Genomic DNA, 25,093 nt, shown 5'->3' on the forward strand with positions numbered 1-25,093 from the left:
CTATGCAACGGAAGGTCGTCCTGAAGCGCAGGCGTACGTGGGAATAAAGAGGGTCCTTAAAGAGAAAAATATACGTTTTTCAGACACCTATTGACAGTAATGCGTATTCACTGGAGACTCGGGAACACGCACATACGACAGTGCGCAAGATGCAGCGCAGGAGCTGAGGAGGAAGAGGTGATCTCCTGGATGATACCAGACCGCAACGCTTCGGAGCTGTACCCGGAGATGGAGCGTCTCCCACCAGACAAGACATGGCCAGCGCGTCGGAGAGAGTTAGTGCAGGTGGGGGACGAGACCGCGAAGCAGAGTAAGGAAGAGGCTACAAGAGTATGAGCGGATCCTCCCGGGACTAACTGATTCATATTATATATTCACTGTATATATTTGTCACGACGTTCATTTGGATTATATAAATGCTATCAGATGCTGTTGGGACTACTAGGATGCGTGAGACTGCGTGTTTCACCTCTAGTGAGGGGGCCCTTCAGGAGGAGGCTCTCCCCTCTACCTGCCAACGGGGACTTAGGTGTGGCGAGGAATCACCCTACCTTGGAAGTCTACGTTTTACTTTTTACGTTCTACGTTCCACTACATGTGGGCCAGATGTTCAGGTCTGTGTAGTTTTCAGTTGTCTGGAGTTTTGTGAATGCAAAGGATTGGGTAATTTAAATGCCGTACAATAATATAAAAGTGGTGTCACTAATGTAAATGGGATGAATAATCCAGTTAAAAAAGGAGCAAGGTCCTGGCTAAATTGAAAAAAAGAAAAGGCCCAAGTACTATTTTTACAAGAAACTCATCTGCCTCAACAGGAGCATGAAAAATTAAAACGCTTTGGTTTTAAAAAATACGTTCTATAGTTCTTACAAACCTAGCCAGAAGAGGGGAGTGGCTATCCTTATTTCAAATGCAGTTCAATTTGAACTCCATAAAGAAGTTAGGGACAAAGAGGGACGATATATATTAGTGAAAGGGAAAGCTTGAAAATGCAGTGGTGACATTGGTCAATGTATATGCCCCCCCAGAGAGTAACAAATCTATTTTTAAAAAATCTGTTTGACGTCATTGCATAGAGACTGAGGGTATTTTGATATGTGGGAGGGGATTTTAATGTGGTCCTGAATCATACCATAGACCTACTACAAGTCACAAAAATAGCAAGAAGCCACCTGACCAAGTTTGTAATGCCGGTCAGTGCAGGAAAGGGACTAATTGATATTTGGAGGGAACTTCACACCCCTAGAACGGGATTATACACACTATTCAGTGCCCCATTCGTGTACTCCAGAATTGACTACTTTTTAATAAATACGGGTGAAAGTCACAGGATCACGAGAGTAAATCGGGGGTGGCAGATGTTTCGGATCATAATATGATTAGCTTGTCAATAAATCTGAACAGTAGACAAAAGAATAACAGTGTGGAGGCTCAATGTGGGTGTTTTGAATGATAAGGCGAACCGTGGAACAGTAAGGGAAGAGATACAAATATATATAGAGGAGAATGATAATGGGGATGTGGACCCTGGGATACTGTGGGATGCTTTGAAGGCTGTTCTCCGTGGAAAGCTGATCGCCCTAACAGCATCACAAAAAAAAGGCCCGGCTAGCCACATACAAATACAAAATAGAAAAATTGAGAGAAATGGAGACAAAACATAAGAGTACAGGGGATCAATCCGGCATTACAACAAATTAAGGAAACAAGGGGGGGAGATAAATGAAGATCCTTAGAGGAGAAATAGAAAAAAAAGGCAAGGTTTTTAAAGCAGTCCTTATTATGAAAGTCAGGCTCAAAAGCAGCTAGACTCCTGGCTAGACGCCTGCGCAAACAGCAAGCCTCTAATACAATTCATAGAACAAGGGACCCCCAAACTAACCAACTACTATATGAGCCGATGAGATAGAAAGAATATTTGAAGAATACTATAGACACTCTACTCTAATCCACCATTAGCTGATGAAAGCACAATAAGAAACTTTCTTAACTCTCTTGATCTGCCATCTATAGGTGAGATACAGAATGACACCATTACGTCGCAATTTACAGTTGAAGAGTTGGAAGCTGCAATCAGTAGGCTAAAGACCAGTAAATCACCGGGCAGCGATGGGTTCCCACCAGAGTTCTATAAAACTTTCATTCACGAAGGAGCTAACACACCTCTGCTTCTGTCTTGTTTTAAATTGGACTCTTAAAGAAGGGCAGGGCTCCCCCATCTTGGAGGGAAGCAAATTATTTCCATTTTGCCTAGGGAAGGCAAAGACAAAGACCACTGTAAAAAATTATAGGCCAATTTCTCTTTTAAAAATGTGGACTACAAGCTGTTTACCTCAATTATTCTGTAAAAGATTTGAGACTTTTATGCAAGATCTTATTCATGAAGATCAAACTGGTTTCATTAGAGGACGCCAAACACAGAGACAATATCAGAAGGACTCTCCATATCGTAGACAATGCGCATAAAAAGGGCACGAGTATGGTTCTGGTTAGTCTGGACGCAGAAAAAGCGTTTGACAGTGTCAGTTGGTCTTTTTTTATATGAAGTACTAAGGAGGTTTGGTTTAAATGAAAATGCAATTCGTGTATTAAGACTATTTATCACGAACCTACGGCTAGGATCAAAGTAAATGGGAGTTTTGTCCAATAGGAATTCAGCTGGAGAGAGGCTCTAGACAGGGTTGCTGTCTCTCTCCTACTCTCTTTGGCTTTATTTGTTGAACCATTGGCGCAAGCAATAAGGCAGAGTGAAGACCTGCAGGGTGTCAATATAGGGGGGGAAGATCATATCATTGGGCTTTTTGCGGATGATGTTATAGTTTTCCTTGAGCAACCAGATGTATGTTTCCCAAACCTGATGAACCTACTCGACACATATGGTTACTATTCAGGGTATAAAAGTGAACGTAACAAAACACTCAAATTCTCTCATTCAATTATTCCCCATCCCAACAAATTAAGACATGCATATAACCTAAAATGGAATTCCAAAACAATGACTTAATCTTGGTGTAACTATAACCAAAACATTTCCAACCTGTTTGAAGCCAACTATAACAAAATTGATGACAATATCCGAAAGGATGTAGAAAGGTGGTCCACCCTCCCTTTAGACTTTCAGTGGCCAGAATACAAACGGTTAAAATGAATATCCTACCTAGGCTGCTGTATTTTTTTCAGTCTCTTCCAATTGATGTTTCCCCAAAAAAAAATTCATAACCTGGGACAGGATGATTTCTAGATTTGTTTGGAATAGTAAAAAAACCAAGAATACGATTTACGACACTTCAGTTGCCTAAAAGTAAGGGGGGAATGGCTTTACCAAATCTTAGGGAATACTTCTATGCAGCCCAACTCAGACCTTTGGCCTACTGTGTAGACCAGATTATGAGTCTGGAATGGAAAGCCATGGAAAGGGAGGTACAAGGGTCACCACATTCAGGCCTTGGTAGGAGATAGGAATTTGGTGAAGGCTCTGAGAGGTGAAATTAATACGATAGTTGCGTTTACCACTAGAGGTCTGGAATGTTGTAGTAGCAAAATACAAATTAAAGAGAGGGATACGCACGCTGAGGTGGTTTGCATACGATTCCAATTTTAAAAAACCAGGTGTGTAACGATCCAGCATTCAAAGAATGGGTGCAAAAGGGGCATAACAGCAATGTGTACGGTTTCAGAAAAGGGTGAATTGATGGGTTTTCAGGAATTACAGGCAAAAGTATGGTATTACAGACAGGGATTATTTTAGATACATGCAGCTAAGACACTATTTTGTAAAAGAGATAAAGCTGAATGCAGATGAATCTGTAGATACTGTAACTGGGGGTGATTGTGGATGCGTATCAGCAGAAGGGGGTCCCGGATAATTTCTGCTTTCTACCAAGGCTTTGGGGGGGAAACAGGGGGGGAATCGACTATCTACATAAAAGCAAAATGGGAAGTAGAGTTACAAATTAACATTTCAGAGGAAGAATGGTTTCAAATGTTCGAGACCGCATTTACATCCACAAACTCATTAGTATGGAGGGAATTCTGCTGGAAGAACCTGACTCGCTTTTTCATAACACCCAAAATAAAGAGCAGGCAACTTGGTGTACAGCAACAGTGTTGGAGGTTGTGTGGGCAACATGGAGGCTAACCACTCACAACATTTTCTGGAACTGTACAAAGATAAGGTCATATTGGGAGAAGGTTAATGCAGTTGTCAAAATTATTTTGGGTTATGGAATCCCAAATACCTGCCCGGTGATGTATCTTGGGAACATTAAGGATGTTGTGATGGGAGGCGATCTATATTGATTAAGGTTTTACTTGCAGCGAGTAAGAAAAGCTATAACTAGGAATTGGCTTAATGTGAACGCTCCGACTCAGGAGCAGTGGGCTGGAAATTGTTCAAGATATTTTCGTCATGGAAAAGCTGACATATGTTTTGAGAATCCAAGAGAATGCATTCAATAGGAAATGGGGAAAAGTGGAATATTTACATGGTTGACACCAATGAGTAAGTGAAATGACTAATTCAATCCTGTACGGTATGTGTGAATATTGAAGGTCTTCAGACAACTAGTATTTATTGTGCTTTATTTTACAAACTGATTTGTGTGTATTATGTTTTCTTGTTCTGTTATTATTGTTGTGAAAACTCATAAAAGCATAAGTGTAAAAAAAAAAAAAAAAAAAAACATCAATCCAGTATTTTAACTGCATTACTACATTTCTGATTTAAAAAAACCTTTCTGGAAATGTTCAAACAAACACTTTATTATGTTTGTGAGCATGTTTGAATTAGACGTCATTGAGATAGAGCATCGAGGCAGCAGTGGCAAGTAGGGCGACAGCAGTAGCCATGGCAACACCTGAAATACAGAGAAGATTCAGGACAGATCTCGCAACTCATGATACATTTTAAAAGTGGTGAATGTGGCTGGTGTTATTTATATGAATGACAAATTATATACAGCTTTTTGACAAAATCCACTGAAAAAAATGAACCGTTGACTTTAACCAAATGTCAACAGATTTCACATAACTTTATTAGGTTAGTTTGAAAGCTATAATATTAAGTTTAAACCTAATATGTTTGTATTTAAACTTAATATTATTGCTTTCAACTAACCTAATACAGTTATGTGAAATTTGTGTACATAATACATGAAATTAAATTAAACGTTTTCAGTGCAGGATCTTACACCCTTACAGACAAACACAGGCTGACTGGTGCTCACAAGACTGTATAAGAAAAAAGGGTCCTGACTGGTAGTAGTACTGGTGAGATGAGAAACCTGACCAACTTAATCTAACAAGTGTGTCAATTCTGCTAACATCAATGAAGAAAGCAATTCCCTTTACAGTGCATGAAAGGAGTGGGAAATAACAACACATATGTGTGCTGTGGTGCTATGTGAAAACCAATGATAATATCTAAGAGGCATTTATCAGCTGGAACAAAAGCATAGCCTAAGCATACAGTCGTAATGTCCTTGACTACACCAGTCAGTAGCTATGTTATATAACAGCCCACTGTAAAGAGGTGGTTGAAGGTCCATGTGGAATATTTGCTTGGGCTGTAGGTCAGGAGAAACTTGTTATTTTTGAACAGAAAGCCTGCTATAAGTATGATGTGGGGGTTTAAAAAGAAGTGGACACATTAACAAAGCAGAAAGGGGTCAAAAGATGACACTATTCAGTTGCACTTTGGTAAATGTAGGGTCCAATATTTAAGGAATAAAGGTTTCTGGCTCAGTGGCTGCAATCGTGACCAGTGTTATTATTGCTTGTGATGTAATGAGTGTTAGTGAGCCTGAAGGTGTTGCAGTACACAGTGTTTTACCAATAAAGCTGTTCCTCTTGGCTCAGTGCTACAACCGTCTCCACAGTGGGCTCTGGAAGACACAACACAAATCATTTCATCCACTCCTTTATAATAATACAAATGTCTCAGTCAAACCTGGGTATTTGAAGGAATCAGGTAAAGATGGGTCCTTTCCATGGACTGACATTACTGGATTTCAGCCAACTGTTCTTAAACAGCTGGACAGGTTGGTAATCAGAGAGGGCACAGACTTGATTTACTGTGGGCCTGTGGTTTTATAAAATAACATACTGCATAGCTGTAGGAATGACTTCATTAGAGGTTAAAGTTTTGGATTGGATGTAATCATTATGGATAAATGTGTCCAAGGCTCCCTGGGTAATGGTGTATCTTTTCATGGCCTCACATGATATGTGCTTGTAAGAATAAAATAAGAATAAAGTGGCAGTAAAATGCACTTAAACACTCATTTAAATGTGGTTATCACATGTTTTAAGTTCTAATATTATTCAAGTTTATACATATATTTTGAATAGTGTAATATAGGTCAAGAATTCTACAGTCTGGGGATGTCTTTAACCTAAACTCTGATCATCATGTAATCAATGATGTGATAAGAGAAAGGGAATGAAAACTGGTACTTTATGTGCTGTAAATTAAACTAATGTTGGTGTTAAAGTCCTACTCTACGAACTGTATTCATTCTTACCTGCTCCAACGTCCCTCTCAGTGATCTCCCCCGGCGCCTCCTGGCTGCTATCCAAGTCTTCCTCGGCTGCGTCGATGTCCAGCATCTCCTTCAGCCACTCGGTCACCTCAGACACACTCTCGTCACTGAACTGGTAGTCACACACACACAGTGGCCCGCTCGCCTTCAGCGGGTAGAAGACACGATGAGGGAGACAGAAGAGCTCTGAAATACAGAAGGAGTCCGAGGCACAGTGGGGAGAAAGGTTGAGAGGGAATGTTGGTGTCCAATAAGACTGTAATTATCAATAAAGACTCTAAAGTGATTTGATGTAAATGAATTAAACACCAGCCACAGCTACCACAAGTAGCACTAGCATGATGGTGGCACATGTTCCTTCATTTCCCAACAGCTCTTTAGCTAGTTGCTTTGAAGCCATCATTATAAGCATCATCGGGTGACTTGACTGAAGGTGCAGTCACACAGACATTTGTTAACAGTTCATTTAAATAAGTAAAGGAGCAATATTTATTTTTCAAAGCTTGTTTGAACATTTAAAAGTGAATAAATGAAGAACATTATAAATATATAAAAAGGAAAGATCCCAAATAAAACAACAGTGAGTCAAAACAGCTTTACAGAAACATCACTACATTTGGCAGTGGTCTGATCCAATAAGCCAACACATATTTGGGGTTTATTTGACCAATAAGCGAATCAGACATCTTGCACCATCATAGTTAAAGGTAGGGTAGGTAAGAATGGAGAAACCAGCTCGAGTGCGCTAGAATTTGAAACTACACAACCGGAAAAAATCTGCCACTTCCTTCAGACTTCCTTACAGAGCCCCTCCTCCAATACACACGGACGCGCACATGACCAATGAGGGCACGAGATAAGTTTGTGCACAGATGGAAGGCTGACAGGCAGGTAGGCCATCCAGTTATTTTAGCCGGGCCGGCTCAGATGATTGGTCGTACTTTTTACAGTACTACAGCTTCCACAGATGACATTTTTTAATGTATTTATTGTCAAAGCATTTAATGTATTCATTGCTATCGGGATGTTAAGAGCATTCCATGGAATATAACAAGTGTTTCTGAAGTGAATTACCTCCCCTACCTTTAATTAAATGACCCAGGCTTCTCTTTATTAGTATGTTTACCCACAATACTATATTTTCCCCTTGCTTATATGTATATATATATATATATATATATATATATATATATATATATAGATATATATTACAGTACCAAAAGAAAGCTATGGAATTCGGGGCCCTATATATATATATAGTATATAGAATATAGTATATATAGATTATATATATCATACGATACCATTATATATATATATCATAACATACATCCTACATCATATATCATATACATACCATACATACATATAAATATAATATCATACATACATACATACAATACAGAACATAGCATATATAATATATATATATGATAATATATCAGTATATACAGTACATACATACATAGCATACATATATATATATTATATATATATAATACAGTACATACATACATATATATATATATATAATATATATATACATACATATATAAGATACATATATAATATATATATATTATATATATCTATCATAATATATATAATATATAGTATGTATATATTATAATTATCTAATGTAGTATATATATATATATATACTATTATTATATAGATATATATATATAGGGCCGATTCCATAGCTTTCTTTTGGTACTGTATATATATATATATATATATATATATATATATATTAATTATATATATATATATATATATATATATATATATATAATATATACACACAGTACCAATCAAAAGTTTGGACACTCATTCAATGAGATTCTACTTTGTAGATTAATACTGAAGACATCAAAACTATGAAAGAACACATGTGGAATTATCTAGTAAACAAAAAAGTGTTAAAAAAATCCAGAATATGATTTTTATTTTATATTCTTCAAAGTAGCCCCTTTTGCCTTGATGAGAGCTTTGCACACTCTTGGCTTCTCTCAGTCAGCTTCATGAGGTCGTCACCTGGAATGGTTTTCAATTAACAAGTGTGCCTTGTCAAGACTCAATTTGTGGAATGACTTTCCTTCTTAATGTGTTTGAGAGCATCAGTTGTGTTGTGCAGAGGTAGGGTTAGTGCACAGTGGAAAGCCCTATTTGACTATTGCTGTAATCCATATTATGGCAAGAACCACTCAACTCAGTGAAGAGAAACGACCGTCCATCATCACTTTAAGAAATGAAGGCCAGTCGATCCGGAAAATGTCAAGAACTTTGAATTTATCCTCAAGTGCAGTCGCAAAAACCATCTAACGCTATGATGAAACTGGCTCTCCCCGGGAAAGGAAGAGCAGGAGTTACCTCTGCTCAGAGGATAAATACATCAGAGTTACCAGCCTCAGAAACCACAAATGAAAGCACCTCAGATTAGAGCCCACATAGATGATCACAGAGCTCAAGTAGCAGACAATCTCAGCATCCACTGTTCAGAGGAGACTGCGTGAATCAGGCCTTCAAGGTCCAATCGCTGCAAAGATCCACTACTGAGGATGAACAACAAGAAGAAGAGAATTGTTTGGGCCAAGAAACACAAGGATTGGACATTAGACAGTGTAAACTGTACTTTGGTCTGATGAGTCCAAAGTTGAGATTTTTGGTTCCAGCCGCTGTGTCTTTGTGAGACGCAGAGAAGGTGAGCGTGTGTACTACCTTGACCAAGTGAGGACAATACCTCACCCTAATCTCTGTAAGTTATATTCTTGTTGAAATAGACCTCTCTGTTTCATTTATTCTACTCTGTATAATTGTTCTGTAGTTATTCTAGCTAAAACTGGGCTTTTGTGAGATTTTCAATCTCAGATCTGCTCAAAATAACCTGTTAAGGCCCAGACACACCAGGCCGATATCGGCCGTCTTCGGTTGTCTGGCGACGAAGCGTGCCCTGTCGCCCAAAGTTTGGTGTGTCCCGAACCCTCGGCCGTGACACGCCTTATTTGGCCTTTCACGGTCGACACACGGCCGATTCAACATGTTGAATCGGCCATTTGTCGGACACAAGCTATCGGGCCAAGAAACCATTCTGATCAGCTGTTCAGCTAGCAAATGAGAAGCGAAACGGAAGTGAGGGACGTAAACAAACGATTTAAGAAGGCACAGGACAGCAGCTAAACCCCAGCAGGTGATACTTAAAGACATCAAACATAGCCCTTAAATGTCCTCTCTTACCTCCCACACATAGCAGGGACATCTCTGATATCGGCGGGAGCGTCCCCGGCTGTCCTCTGCTGAGAGCTCTGTGATTTGTTTGGTCAAGTCCGGTTTTTCATCTCATCGGTTTATTTGTCAGTATAAAGTTGCAGGATTAGTCTGAAGTACCTCAACATTGTCCTTAAGTACAGTGTCTAAGTAAATGAGATACTGTCTACTGCTGTTCATTTACCTATGGTGAGTCGCCTCGGATAAAAGCATCACATGGAAATGTAAATTTAGCAAGAAGTGGCCATTATTACATTGCATACATTACTACATTGCTGACTCAATAAACTACACACCCGCCAGAACACTGCGATCATCAGATGCAGGTCTATTAACTGTGATTTTATAGTATGTCTGCACTTTATGTGCTCATTTCATCATTCATGTATTTTTATATTCTAAAACATGTTTTCGATGGACGAGAGTGAAAATGGAACGCACACGCTATTTGTTGTTTGTTTATATCAGTCTGTTCTTCTTCTCTGTCTTCCGGTTGTTGCCTATTTTGAATGACGAATACACACTACCGCCGCCTGCTGGTAAGGAGAGTTATTGCCACTCGCGCATGCGCAGTTCGTACGTGCTCGGCTGAAGTCTTTGCGGTGTGTTCCAGTGCGACACATGGCCAAGACGCAGGAGAACTCGCGGATGCAACTGTCGGTGTCGGTGTCGGCGAGTTCTCTGGTGACTGTCTGGTGTGTCAGGGCCTTTACATAGGACTCAGTGGGGCACTTGTCTCAACTGTGCATTACAATTGGCAGGAAGACTCTGCTGTCGCCCATCAGCTGTAGAGAGTTAATTCATTAAAGGGGTGTGGCCCCACAGCTGTGAGAACGCAGCTATCAGGACAAGCTTCCATTTTAGGCAGCTCTTTCCAGGAGCGTCAGAAAGACGAAGACTGACAAAGACATTGGAGTCCTGCGGGAGGCAAAAAGGAGGCAAATCCTACTTTAAATGAGCTAAGTATCGCTGGTGTTTTATTTTATTTTTGCTTTTTAGCCCCCCATGCTATAATCATGTGTATTTTCTCCATCCCTGTTCATGTGTCTTCTCGCAATTATCACTGGCCCTGTGTATCTCCTAATCGATATAACCGGCCTGCTCTCGTCTATCCCACATGCTCCACTGAGATCCAACATCTAGTTACAGGTGGCCTGTGGAACTGCCAGTCAGCTGTTCCTAAGGCTGACTTCATCTCGGGCTACGCTTCCCTGCAGTCTCTAGATTTCCTTGCTCTCACTGAGACCTGGATTACACCATCCAACTCAGCCACCCCAGCAGCTCTCTCCACAGCATATTCCTTCACCCATACACCCAGACCCACTGGCAGAGGAGGTGGCACTGGTCTCCTGCTCTCTCCCAAATGGAGCTTTTCCCTCTACCAACTACCTAACTTCACTCCACCTTTGAATTCCATGCCGTCACAGTAACCCATCCTATATAATTAACCATTGTTGTTCTCTACCGTCCACCAGGCGCCTTGGGGGACTTCTTGGAGGAATTAGATCATCTCCTCTAACACATCCCTGAAACTGGCCCTCCCGCTGTACTTCTCGGAGACTTCAACCTCCAGACAGGGAAGATAGCTGAACTAACATGTCTTTTATCCACCTTTGCTTTCTCACTGTCTCCATCCCCACCAACTCATAAAGCTGGCAATGTCCTTGATCTCATATTCTCAAGGAACTGCACTACTTCTAACCTCTCTGTAAACCCACTTCACACATCCGACCACTCTTTCATTTCATTCTCTCCAACCCTTTCCAAACATAACAAACTAATCTATTCTCATCCTGCACCTGTCCGCCGTAACCTTCGTTCCCTCTCCCCCTCTACCTTTGCCTCATCGGTGCTCTCAGCCCTCCCTTCCTCTGACTCGTTCCAACTCCTGCCTCATCCTCTCTGGACTCTCTCTGTCCTGTCACATCTCGGCAGGCTCGTCAGTCCCCTCCTGCTCCCTGTCTAAATGACGCACTGCGTGCTAATAGAACCATCCTTCGGGCAGCAGAGCGGAAACGGTGGAAATCCAAACACCGTGACGACCTCCTAACCTATCTCTGCTTCGATCTCTCAGGCAAAAAGCACTTTCTTTCAAGATAAGATCCATTCTTCCTATTCCAATCCCCAAAAACTATTTTCCATCTTCTCCACCCTCTTAGAACCCCCCAGAGCCCCTTCCCCCTCCTCCCTTCTGTCAAGCGACTTTGTTAACTACTTTGAAAAAAAGGTTGATGATATTCGCTCTTCTTTTTCCGACTCACCATTACTCACCACTGGGTCACCAGACCCTCCGTTCACCCACACACTAACCTCCTTTCCCCCTCTCTCTCCAAGTGAGGTTCTTACCCTCATTACCTCTGCCCGTCCTACCACCTGTCCTCTGGACCCTATCCCCTCAAACCTCCTTCAAACTATCGCTCCTGATATTCTACCGTTTCTCACCCGTTTCATCAACACTTCTCTAACTTCTGGTGACTTTCCAAACAGTCTCAAGGAGGCAAGAGTAAACCCTCTCCTAAAGAAACCCACTCTCAACCCATCTGATGTTATAAACTACAGGCCTATCTCTCTCCTCCCGTTCCTGTCTAAAACACTTGAACGCGCTGTCTTTAAACAACTCTCCTGTTATCTCCATCAGAACAACCTTCTGGATCCGCACCAGTCTGGTTTCAAGGAAGGTCACTCTACAGAAACTGCTCTCCTTGCTGTCTCTGAGGAACTGCACACTGCTAAAGCAGCCTCCCTCTCCTCTGTCATCATCCTGTTGGACCTGTCTGCTGCATTCGACACGGTGAACCATCAGATCCTCCGTTGCACTCTCCAAGAACTTGGAGTTTCAGGCACTGCACTTTCCCTCCTCACCTCATACCTCAAAGACCGCACCTACAGGGTAACTTGGAGAGGGTCCGAGTCCGACCCTTGTCAATTAACTACAGGGGTCCCTCAGGGCTCTGTTCTTGGTCCCCTCCTCTTCTCCTTGTACACAAACTCGCTCGGATCTGTCATTAGCCCACATGGTTTTTCATACCACTGCTACGCTGATGACACCCAATTAATTCTGTCCTTTCCCCGCTCAGAAACCCAGGTTGTCGCACGCATCTGTGCTTGTCTAGCTGACATCTCTCAGTGGATGTCTGCTCACCACCTCAAGCTCAACCTTGACAAGACTGAACTGCTTTTCCTTCCGGGAAAAGATTGTCCCACTCTTGACCTAACAATCAACATCGGCACCTCTGTTGTTTCCCCAACTCGGACTGCAAGGAATCTGGGTGTGACCCTAGATAACAACATGTCCTTCACTGCAAACATCGCTGCTACAACCCGCTGCTGCAGATACACTCTTTACAACATCAGGAGGATACGTCCCCTCCTGACCCAGGAAGCGACGCAAGTTCTGGCCCAGGCTCTCGTCATCTCACGCCTAGACTACTGCAACTCCCTCCTGGCTGGTCTACCTGCATGTGCCATCCGACCTCTGCAGCTCATCCAGAATGCAGCGGCTCGTCTGGTCTTCAACCTTCCAACATTTTCCCACACCACGCCGCTCCTCCGCTCCCTTCACTGGCTTCCAGTAACTGCTAGAATCCACTTCAAGACACTGGTACTTGCATACCATGCTGCGAATGGATCTGGCCCTTCCTACATCCAGGACATAGTTAAACTGTACACCCCAGCGCGTGCACTTCGCTCTGCATCAGCCAAACGGCTCGCTGCACCCTCACTGCGAGGGGGACCCAAGTTCCCATCAGCAAAAACACGTGGGTTTGCTATCCTGGCTCCAAAATGGTGGAATGAGCCCATTTAAATCAGGACAGCAGATAGCTTACACAACTTCCGGCGCAGACTGAAAACTCATCTCTTTCGACTCCACTTCGAGCGATAGAATTACTAACAAAGAACTGCTAACAGAGCACTTATATACTAATAAAGGACTGGCTTATCTAAAGCCAGTTGAGTAGCACTTGAAATGTTTTGGCTCTATGAAACCTGATGTACTTATATGATTCTGTTTTCTTCAAGTTTGTATCTTCCTAGTCGAATGTACTTATTGTAAGTCGCTTTGGATAAAAGCGTCAGCTAAATGCAATGTAATGTAATGTAAATGTAATGTGAGCGGATGGTTTCTGCATGTGTGGTTCCCCCTGTGAAGCATGGAGGAAGAAGTGTGATGGTGGGTGGTGGGGGGATTTGCTGGTGACACTGTTGATGATTTATTCAAAATTCAAGGCACACTTAACCAGCATGGCTACCACAGCATTCTGCAGCATTCTTTCAACACACAATGACCCCAACCACACCTCAAGGCTATGTAAGGGCTATTTGACTAAGAAGGAAAGTGATGGAGAGCTGCGTCAGATGACCTGGCCTCCCCATCACCCGACCTCAACCCAATTGAGATGGTTTGGGATCAGTTGGACCGCAGAGTGAAGGAAAAGCAGCCAACAAGTGCTCAGCACCTCTGGGAAGTCCTTCAAGACTGTTGGAAAACCATTCCAGGTGACGACCTCATGAAGCTGACTGAGAGAAGCCAAGAGTGTGCAAAGCTGTCATCAAGGCAAAAGGGGGCTACTCTGAAGAATATAAAATAAAAATCATATTCTGGATTTTTTTAACACTTTTTTGTTTACTACATAATTCCATATGTGTGTCCGAACCTTTGACTGGTACTGTATATAATATATAGGGCTGATTCTACCACTTTTTACCATGGTTTTACCAAGTACCAAATTAGCAATATTAAAAAAACAAAAATTGACAACATTTTCCATCACTTTTTTTTGGGGGGGAAATATTTAGTCAATTTTAGTTTTTTTAATATTGCTAATTTGGTACTTGGTAAGACAGCTTGTTTTTTTGACGATCATTAAATGTTTGACCTTTGACGTGCTGAAACTCAGTGTAACAGTAGCAAATGTTAGAAAATGAATAAAAGAGTCATTAAGTCAGTGAACAACTCTGTAGTGTTAGATAAAACAGCAGTATTTATCTTAAAGGGGACCTATCATGCAAAATGCACTTTTGCACGTCTTTTATACATGAATATGTGTCCCCGGTGTTCCAGGGAACTCACCAAGTGTCAGAAAACACAACCCTTTCTATTTTCCTCCATACCCAAATCTCTAAAAAAGGGGCTGCAACGGATCTGATAAAAACTGATCCAGATTTGAACACTGTCCTGACGTCAGGACAGTGGCGCTACGGCTATTGGGCCAACTCTCCACCTATCAGGGGAATGTGGGGTTGGGCCACGGCCGGCCATTGCTGCTCGAAAGTGCTGGAGACGCTGTAGTACATATGCCAGGCCTGTAAGTGGCGCTGTAGACTGCCACAAAAGCAGCGAAGAAGACTTCCCGCCCATAGTTACCATGGTTACCCTTCTGTTTATTCTCCGCTGTGGCTTTTTTTTCTCCCTCCCCGAGGCAAGCGTTTGCTCCTGCTGCTTTAATTCAATGCAATCCCTCCCCGTCGAGGCAAGCACTGTAATTCTCTCCGGTTAGTCCACCAGCAGATGACAAACACCCACCTGAAAAACAAATGAATAACGACTCTATATAATAAAACACGGAGGATGGAGATCTCTTTTTCTCCCCCTCTTCTGACAGCCCAGCAGCTGATCAGAGCACGGCTCCCCTCTCCTGCAGGGGGGCGTGGTCAGCAGAATCAGACCCGTAGACAGCAAACAGCACATAGAGCGAAATGAGGCATGGCTAAAATGCATGATTTGTTTGGTATTTTGAAAACAGAAACGTATAAATATACCTTATATAGGTATGGCCCTACAATATATCATTTAAATATAGCATGATAGGTCCACTTTAAGTTAGTCACTATCATCTGAACAGAACAACATGCTTGTTTGCATCAACAACCATGATAGGACTATTAGGAAAAGGGAGATAAGCAGTCGGATAATGATTACAGCATTACAGCAAATAAGTGTGCAATGAGATGATGTCATTTAAAAGAGCATTCAGACCTCAAATGATACAAAAATAAATAATAATAAAAAACATATAAAAAGGATGGCAATATGATATTTATGTTTCATATATGAGGATGGTAACATTTATTCACTAACTCTTTACACCACTTTGCTAGAAATCAAGTTTTAGTCAGGTAATCATTTGCCCACAGTTGAGCAGACATCTTCCTATCAGCATTCTAATCCTTTCTCTTCACTGTGATTGGTTGACCCTAAACCCGCCCACCTCAGCCTTAACCTTGACGTCCTACAGCCAAACAAGCTCATAACTCGTGAATCATACACTGTCTGTATGTGTGTGTTTGTGTGTGTGAGTGTGTGTGTACCTCTCTTTTGTTTGCTGCTGCTCTTGTTCTCGTCTTCAGACGTCAGCAGCTTCTCCAGCAGCATCTGAACCCGTGTGGTTACCGTAGAGACGGCGTCCCTCTTCAGCAGCTGTCCACAGATTCATGACAACACGACGATCGTTCACTTGTAATTCTTATGAACTACAGCATTAGACTGTTCAACTCCTAAGCTATGTGCCTTCACAACATCATACCATTCATCTGTTTGCATCTCAATATTTATCTATTATTACAGTAAGCTGTTTTTTATTTCACTCTACAGCATTTCATTTGCATTCTATCTTTAGCTTATCATTTTCTATTTGACTTGTAGTTAAAGGGGACCTATCATGCAAAATGCACTTTTGTACGTCTTTTATACATGAATATGTGTCCCCGGTGTTCCAGGGAACTCACCAAGTGTCAGAAAACACAACCCTCTCTATTTTCCTCCATACCCAAATCTCTAAAAAAAGGGGCTGCAACGGATCTGATAAAAACTGATCCAGATTTGAACACTGTCCTGACGTCAGGACGGAGGAGCTCCGCCTATATGGCCAACTCTCCACCTATCAGGGGAATGAGATGTTGCCGTAGCATGGTAACATGACGCTCGTAACTCGGCCCCCTCCTTTGCAGGGGGGCGTGGTCAGCTGCAGCGCATGCAAAGACAGGGTGGAGGAGAGCAAAATAGAGCAAAATGAGGCATGGCTAAAATGCATGATCTGTTTGGTATTTTGAAAAAGAAAACGTATAAATATACCTTATATAGGTATGGCCCTACAATATGTTATTCAAATATAGCATGATAGGTCCACTTTAACTTCTCCTGCATCACGTGCACATTAGTTGTGCAATACTTCATTTCTACTAGTTTATTCTTGCACTGTTTGTCTTGTTTTTTTATTTGTTGTTATATTTATGTTGCATTATTGGAGGAGCCTGGGACTTAAAATGGTCATTGCATAGCTACTCTGTAGTTCTGAGTACATGACAATAAAGCTGTAGTGACGAACACTTCCATGAAATGATGTCGCTTTAGAAGCACTCGTTCCAATTAAGCAGTCCGTAATGAGATTAAGTTTCACAATGTTTAATAAAGAAAGTCAAAGAACACAATAACCAGAGTAGAACCCACTTTCTCTTTCCACACAATCCCAGCACAGCACAGGTGGACTAAATATCTTAAATCACACCCAGGGGACAATTGTCAGAGTGACTAATTTTGGTGTAAACAAATGATGATATGATGACCAAATAAGCGTTTTGGCTCCTACAAAAGCTGTTAAACTCGAACTTTGAACATTACCTTCTGCGCCAGCCTGGCCTTTGGTTTGTTGCTGTGCAGGTACGCCCTGCTGTGGACGGCTCCTCTGATGGACACGCTGCCTCCACACCGCTGCTCCACATCTGCTAACCTCTGCTCGCTCTAACACAACAAACTAGGTTCTTCACAAACAGCATGTACAAGTGTCCGACTGAGTTCGAAGCTTCATTCGTTAGAAGCTTCACTCGTTAACTTTTTACCTCTGATGACAGCATTTACTCTTCAAAAACTATAAAAGTGGTGTTAATATGTAGAGATTATCCAGCCGTATCATAAACGTGTGTTTGCCACATATCTCATTTTCTGCAACATTCCAAAATCCAATGGAACTTCCCATTGCTTTTTATCAAGGGAATCCTTATGATGATAACTTCCGGTTGGCCTACAAAATACGTCATCACTGCACCGCTCTATTGAGGGATTGGCAATACATATATAGTATATATATATACATATATACATATGTATATATACACATATATTATAAAAAGGGCTTATACACAGTACAATTTGCAACACAAATCTATTTATTTTATTAAGAAAAGCATGACTGACAAATGATGGTCAAAAATATTTTCTACAGAAGTGGTGAACAACAAGAGTATTATTTTTTGTATTATTGAGTTATGACGTGTGTGTGTGTGTGTGTGTGTGTGTGTGTGTGTGTGTGTGTGTGTGTGTGTGTGTGTGTGTGTGTGTGTGTGTTTATGTCCCTTACCGGTGTGACGAGTATCTGAGCTGTGTACGTCTGTCTCACGTTCCTCTTCTGTAGAGACATATCACACACAGTGGGTTAGAATAATACTGCAGTTTTTCCATCCAGAGAATCAGTTAGATTCAGCTCTGCATTCAGGCTTTAAGAAACAAAAAAAGTGCAACAGGGATGAGACCTATTGGCAGTCTGCAAGGGCCTTATGCATTCATACCACATTCACTGCCAAAATGCTGTTGAGCAAGGGTGCAGCAATGTTTTTTCTTTAGGTCAAATCTGATTTTATAGATTAATTTTGTTATATGTTTTTCTTAGTGTTGGTCAGATATGTACAACCTGTCCTCCGGGGAGCTCTGCGTCCTCTGCCAGCTTTCTCCCATCCATCAGACACACTCCGCTCTCCAGCCGCTGTGCCCACCCTCTCAGCTCCTCCTGAAACAAAGAGCTTTCTATTGAAGTTCCTGCAAATGAAAGTGTGAAAGTGTGTGCTGTATGTATGTATGTATGTATGTATGTATGTATGTATGTATGTGTGTGTGAGTGTGTGTGTGTGGTGTTTGGCACTAACCTTAAGACATTTATCCATGTTTTCTGGATCCGTCTTGTTGTCTGGTAGCGGCACCAACATGTCCACATGTAGACAGCAGGACACCATGCTCCAGGAGGAGCACACCCCCGCCTGGTACCTCCAGTCTGCAGGCTTGGCCGTGCTCTGGAACAGATCATCACATTAACATTATTGGAACTACACAATGCTACCGACATTTGTGAGTCACAAGCTTCAACCTTCAGACCCTGATCCCAATGATTCCCGGTCAACAAATATGCCGCTGCTTTTTATTAAAATAATAACTACTCACATCTTAAGCTGCACTGGAACTTTAATTCTGGTATTTATAACAAACATATTCTATTTTATCTTTTAGCTAACAGTGTTTTATTATTTGTCCCTATATATACACACTTTTGCTGTAAAAATGTAAATGACCCCTCATTGGGACGAATGTTTTTAAATACTACTTAAACATAATATTATAATACAGTATAATATCTTAATGCTTTTAGGGTTTTATGCAAAGCACTTTGAATTGCCTTATGTTAAAATGCCTTTGAAGTGATGCTTCAGGAGAACAAATGAATGGAATTGATGGAGTGGCTTGAGTATTCTATAAGTGTTGAGACAGCAAATTGAAGCAGTGGTTCTGTGAGAGAAAGGTAAACACACCTTGGGATCTTTGACGTCAAAGGTTCTGCAGAAGGTTCTGATATGTGGGGTTAAAGAATATCCACACATTATCTGCTGGCTGACTGAAACAATGAGCAGGCGGAGTGGAAAGGATACTTCCTGGTCTTGCGGTTGATGTGCAGTGCGACACAGTCTGAGACATCATCCTCTGCAGGGCTCCACAGCTGCTCCGAGGAGACCAGGCTCTCCATCGCGAAGACCAACTGAACACAGAGTACACACACATCAGAGGATTAAAACACACTCACAGGTACATGCACATGAGCCATGGAAATGTGATGTGGAAATCACTTCCAGAGCTTAGCAGAGCATCACAAACACAGAGTGCTTATTTTATAAAGCGAGAGTATATATACAGACAGTAAATATGAGACTGAAAATGGATGCTGATGTTTAGTTAAGGGAGACACCACAAGTAAAATAGACAGAACAGAAAATAACTGAATACATTGGGTGACACGTCAGGATTGCCGCAACACAAAACAACAAACAAAGCAACAAATCAAATGTTAAGGTTCATAGTGGGAGATTTTGTATTAGCGGACAGGGCAATCTTCTGTGTGAGGTTCTTGTGTGTGTGTGTGTGTATGTGTGTGTGTGTGTGTGTGTGTGTGTGTGTGTGTGTGTGTGTGTGTGTGTGTGTGTGTGTGTGTGTGTGAATTGTTGGTTGGTAGTTCCTCGCTCCAAGTTTTAGACAGAAATGCATTTGATTCAACTTGTTCCCTTGTGACCTCAAATCTGTGAACACCTTTAAAAAGCACTTCAAGATGAATCTGTTTAGACTTTGTGTGATTAGGCTCTAGTGGTGTTGCACTTTGTATCTGAACTTTGAGGGCCTAAACAATGCTTTCAAATGCAATTTTCTTCAGCACAAAATTCTAAAATGGTGAAAATGTATTAAGAATAAGCGTATTGTTATATGCGGGCAACATGGCTCAACAGCATCCCCATCATGTGCCATTTGCCTTTATGTATGGAATTCAGAAGGTATATGTCACAAATGGAAACAAAAAAAGGGCTATTGGAGGAATACCATCATTTATTTATTTAGGTTTTCATTTATTATGTATCATGGTATCATTCTCTTTATACTTGAGTCTGTACTTTCTTTTCACTTGCCTTAAGTGACATTGTGAAAGCCATTGTGGAATCCTGTTCCTCAAAAGGTACTGCATCAGTAAACGTAGGTCCTAACAAGTCACAACAACTTTATAATCAAAGGTAATCTGTCATATATTGTAATGTTTGTTCGCCCCCTAGTGGCCAGAAATGGATTGCTGCAGCTTTAATTGTGCGTACATCATGTACATGTACGCCGTGTTTGTATGAATTGTACCTGTCGGAGTGTGGTTAGTGTGTCCTTTGCCTCAGTATCAGTGATGATAAATACTCCCAGTACAGAGAGGCCTCCAGGTAGCATACGAGACACCTGAAAACAGATCAAACCAATTCACATCCTGCAGGCAAAGCAAAAACACATGACATCTTAAAGTGTGATTGCTAGAAAGAGAGAAACAAGTTTAAGTTTGTTTTTTGTTTTGTTTGTTCTTGGCTAAAGAACAAATAGCTTCTACAAAATCATTACATGCTATAGATACATTTTAAAAGGTATTCAACCAAGTGGAATTCTATTTTTTGTATATACTATTTAATGAGTGTGTTCTCCAAACCCCTACACACTCTGAACTTTTGTAGTTCATTTTATACACACTTATTATCTAATAAAGCATGCACCGAGGGATGTTCTACCTTTAATCAGCCAAAAGGAACAACCAAGCTGATTGGACAGCCACATTAAAGGTGGTTCATTGTCCTTTTGAATTCTCAGACCACCGGAGTATTAGCACAGAGCGTACCTGTCGAGCGTGCTCGCTCACCCACTCCTTGTCCACAGGGTTTCCTGCAGGGGTCTCCTCCCTAGGAGGCGTCCTAGTTGCCATTACGACAAAGTCCCTTTGGGGTGAGCTCTGAAATGTTAGTCATTAATATTGATTACTGTCTATTCAATTCACGTACGATAAATACTCTTTCATTTAATATAATGTGACCCAACAATCCAATACATTCAACAAACTGAGACACTAACTGCACAATTAATCAAAGTTTAAGCAACATCGCAATATGGGCTAGGGCGATATTTAAGAAACAGGAGGCACAGTTTTACAGACAAATGATGTGTAAATATTATTCTGAATGAAGGATGGAGTAGCTCCATAGAGGACCCAGCATACAAATCATATTCTACAGGCTTCAAAAAATATCTTTGTTAGGTACAAAAATCACACTATGATGATAATGAGAATAATCACGCAAAAATGATCAATCGCTCCAGTATTGTAAATCATATTGCAATTGCAATATCAGTTAAATAGTTACCATTTATCAAGTGTGCAGGCCTACTGCACACTTGATGACAGATAGATCAACAAAAGAGAAAACAGAAATGTGTCTAAAACTTGAGTTTTGTGCAAGTGATTATTTTCTAGTTTGTCTTGCAGTTTGGATAGCAAACTGTTACTCCGAGGCAGAAGTCCACCAGTTAACAGGACAGGATTACTGAGCAAAAGTTGAACTCCACATAGATGTTTCTGTATCACCTCACCTGTCCAAGTAGCAGGCCTGTGACTGAACCTGCTTTCTGTTCACACAGTTTAGACAGACATCCCTCCACAGCATCTTCTACGATATAACTGCGACCCATACTGCCTGAGGACAGAGAGGAAAGAGAGAGGGGGGGAGGCAACATAAGTTATAGACAATGTTTGTCTTTATAAACATGTCTGCAATGAGAAAGTGCTGGGAAATGTGGAAGAACACAGCAAATACTTTGTATACGCTTGCGATATAAAACTAAAGTAAACAATACAAAGTACAATTTAGGCTCAACGTTAAGTCCTATGCTTAAGGGTTGTATGCTCTAACTTTAGCCTACTGGTTTTATTGACTTCATTAAGCTAACGTTAGATGGCGAGTTCCAATTGAAATGAGTTTTTACAGCTTGAATTAGATGTTGTTCGGAGAAATTACCTGACAGAAGCAAGACAGTGGGTCAAATATGAGCCAGAAGGCAGGATACTTGCTATTAATTCTGACAGCAGGCAATGGTTCGTCAGGATTCGTAAGCAGTGCAGAAAAACTCTAGTTACCACTATGCTTTGCGCAATGACGTATTTCCGTCGCACGACTCTGTCGTAGGGGTCAAGTTACACAAGAAAACGGAACATTGTAAATAAAATTCCAAAATAAAACTTCCAACAGTAACCCAAACACAAAAGCTAGTTGTCAGCATCAGACTCTCAATGCGTTACTTCGGTTTGAATCCATCTATCAAGGTACTTTAATTACGACTTTTAAATGTCAAAGGGCAGTTACAGTTAGGCTTAACTAAAGTAAAACACATTGCAATATATTGTTACTGTTATCATCATTGAAAATAGCAATGTTTTCCTTCTGTTTTTTTTAATATAAAATAGAATTTTGTTCCACATAAAAAACAGATTTTTTTACTCCACCAGTCATGTTAAATCATAGGTGCAAATCCTAGGCTAGGTGGCTTCCTGGTTGTCAATGAGTACTTTATTTTGAAACTTTTCAACGCTTCCCGCTTAGGAGTGTGCCTTAAAACTCGGTTAGTTCAGCGGGTTTGTGGACAGTGCGACAATCATTTTACCAGCGTTTTTGCAATTTACTATTAATATTCAGGGGAACCGGGATAGGTGGAGATGGCGGCCGTCCTGCTGCAGGTTCTGGAGCGGACAGAGCTGAATAAACTCCCGAAAGGAGCCCAGAACAAGCTCGAGAAGTTTGTTACAGAGCTGCAGAATGCTAACGAGGCGCTCAGGACGCAGCACGAGCGCTTCAAAGCAGACAGCGGTAGGTAGCAACACTTTAGTAGAAAGTAATAAGCTCGTTAGTATGTATAAAGTGATTAAAAACCTCATGCCAAACTCCAGTATGATGTGAAGCTGTCTTCTGGTTAATTCGGCAAAAGGCAAATACATGCGTGTCCTCCTCAATGCTTAAATCTGCCAGCTAACGTTAGCTTCAGGGGCTAACTTTAGCAGACGACGCTGAAGTTAGCTTTGAGCTATATACTAAGACATTTTCATAAAAAGCTTTGTGTCAATTCTTTGTCTCATTTATCAACATATAAATAATTGTCATTTATCTGCCACTAACACCTGCCATAATTTCAGACCCTGCTCTTCCTCTCCTTCCCACCATTTGCCCTCATCGTGTTCCTACCTTTGCAGTCCCCTGACCTCCCAACTGCCTGTGATCCTCATTACCCCGTTATCCATATAGTTTATACTGTAGACCTGCACAGCAGCCCTGTCAGGAGCAACTCAGGAGATTTCGCTGCTTTTTTCGCATCTAGACTACATTAGACCTGGTCCTGATCTAAAACACTATACCTAGACTCATCAAACACAACATAAAAGGTTGCACGGGAAAGTGGTCCATGCAGGATTGAAAAAAAATAGGATAGTTTAAAATCACAATTGTAATCAGGAGACATGATACACAGTATGGCAAATGACTGGGCTGCTGTGCAGGTCTACAGTATAAACTCTATGGATAATATAAATGGATGGATAATACTCTGTTACAGTAAAAGTCCTGCATTCAAAATGTTACTCAAGTAAAAGTAGAAAAGTATTAGCATCTAAATATAGTTAAAGTAGCGACAGTAAAAGTAGTCATTGTACAGATTGGTCCATTTCAGAATAATATATATGATATGTTTTATAATGATTGATCATTAAAGTGTTCTCAAAGCTGGTAAAGATGCAGCTAGTTTGAATAGCCGCGTTCACACCGCAGTACTTTTCCCACTTTAGTTCCGATATAGTTCCGAAAAGAAAAAAAAGAGCCGGAACTAAAATTAGTTAATCAGAACCTTTTTTACCCCCTTTTCCGTCCCTGCTAGAGAGCAGGTACTTTTGTGGGAGAAAAAGGTTCCTATGTCTGATTGGCTGGGCGGAATGCAAACCATGCCCCGTAAAATTCCCAAAAAGTTTTTCAGTAAATCGCCAGAACGCCGACACCTCCTCATCACTCCACCGCTCCCATGTTTTTTTTTGTGTTGCCATAAGTTATTCTCTCTCCGTTGGTGCGTGGGGCTAATGCTAATAATGCTAATGCCACAAATACAATGGCGGCTTCACAAACATTTTCAGAGTTTTACGCGGCGTGGTTTGTGATTCGCCCAGCCAATAGAAATTGGTACTTTTTTTGTAGGCAGGCACTAAAAATGGGGGTAAAAGTTCCCGGCACTAAGTACTCTTTTTGGTGTGAACGCAACATTTGGTGTGAACGCAACATAAGGGGTACTCGCAACATAAGGGGTACTAACGGAACTAAACGGGAAAATACGGGGTAAAAGTACTCCGGTGTGAACGCGCCTTTTGTATACTGCAGGGTAGCTTGTGAATTTACTCCAGGTGGAACTAAAGTCTGATTTAACACTTGATTATATTTCACATCATTCATCCAGATCTGTAAAGTAACTAAAGGTATTCAATACATGTAGTGGAGTAGAAGTACACAATTTACCTCTGAACTGTAGTAGAGTAAAAGTACAAAGTAGCAACAAATTGAAATTCTCAAATAAAGAACTGTACTAAGTAAGTACAGTACTTTAGTAAATGTACTTAGTTACTTTACACCACTGCCAACAGTTGTTTTACTCT

At 41.1% G+C, this 25,093-nt stretch overlaps 2 protein-coding genes across 2 annotated transcripts in view; one reads left to right on the forward strand and one right to left on the reverse strand.

Moving 5' to 3' along the window:
* Positions 1–4,740: 4,740 nt before the first annotated feature.
* Positions 4,741–22,525, reverse strand: odr4 (odr-4 GPCR localization factor homolog). The gene is made up of 14 exons (XM_034119997.1): positions 22,428–22,525; positions 22,003–22,106; positions 21,257–21,367; positions 20,737–20,829; positions 19,497–19,603; positions 19,380–19,416; positions 18,723–18,866; positions 18,491–18,586; positions 18,161–18,208; positions 17,425–17,544; positions 16,116–16,224; positions 6,522–6,725; positions 5,831–5,882; positions 4,741–4,856 (listed from the first exon to the last, which is right to left on the reverse strand). The coding sequence occupies exons 2-14, from the start codon at positions 22,099–22,101 to the stop codon at positions 4,793–4,795; spliced, it is 1,284 nt and encodes a 427-aa protein (XP_033975888.1). The 5' UTR covers positions 22,102–22,106; positions 22,428–22,525; the 3' UTR covers positions 4,741–4,792.
* A 498-nt stretch (positions 22,526–23,023) lies between these two features.
* tpra (translocated promoter region a, nuclear basket protein) overlaps positions 23,024–25,093 on the forward strand; it is a 52,842-nt gene continuing 50,772 nt past the window's right edge. The window contains 1 exon segment of the mRNA XM_034119098.1: positions 23,024–23,273. Coding sequence (XP_033974989.1) covers positions 23,123–23,273 — 151 coding nt within the window. The 5' untranslated portion in view covers positions 23,024–23,122.

Source organism: Trematomus bernacchii, unplaced genomic scaffold, assembly GCF_902827165.1.
Source record: "Trematomus bernacchii unplaced genomic scaffold, fTreBer1.1, whole genome shotgun sequence".
NCBI classification, from domain to species: domain Eukaryota; kingdom Metazoa; phylum Chordata; class Actinopteri; order Perciformes; family Nototheniidae; genus Trematomus; species Trematomus bernacchii.

What these genes read in the sequence shown, in the direction of transcription:
- odr4 (XM_034119997.1), bottom strand. Translation starts at nt 22,101, where the DNA reads ATGGGTCGCAGTTATATCGTAGAAGATGCTGTGGAGGGATGTCTGTCT. An exon ending in CAGAGCTCCCCGGAGGACAG is followed by an intron (nt 18,209 to 18,490) that starts GTTGTACATATC and finishes ATGTCTCTACAG; the next exon opens with AAGAGGAACGTGAGACAGAC. An exon ending in CAGCAGCAAACAAAAGAGAG is followed by an intron (nt 6,726 to 16,115) that starts GTACACACACAC and finishes TCTGTATTTCAG; the next exon opens with AGCTCTTCTGTCTCCCTCAT.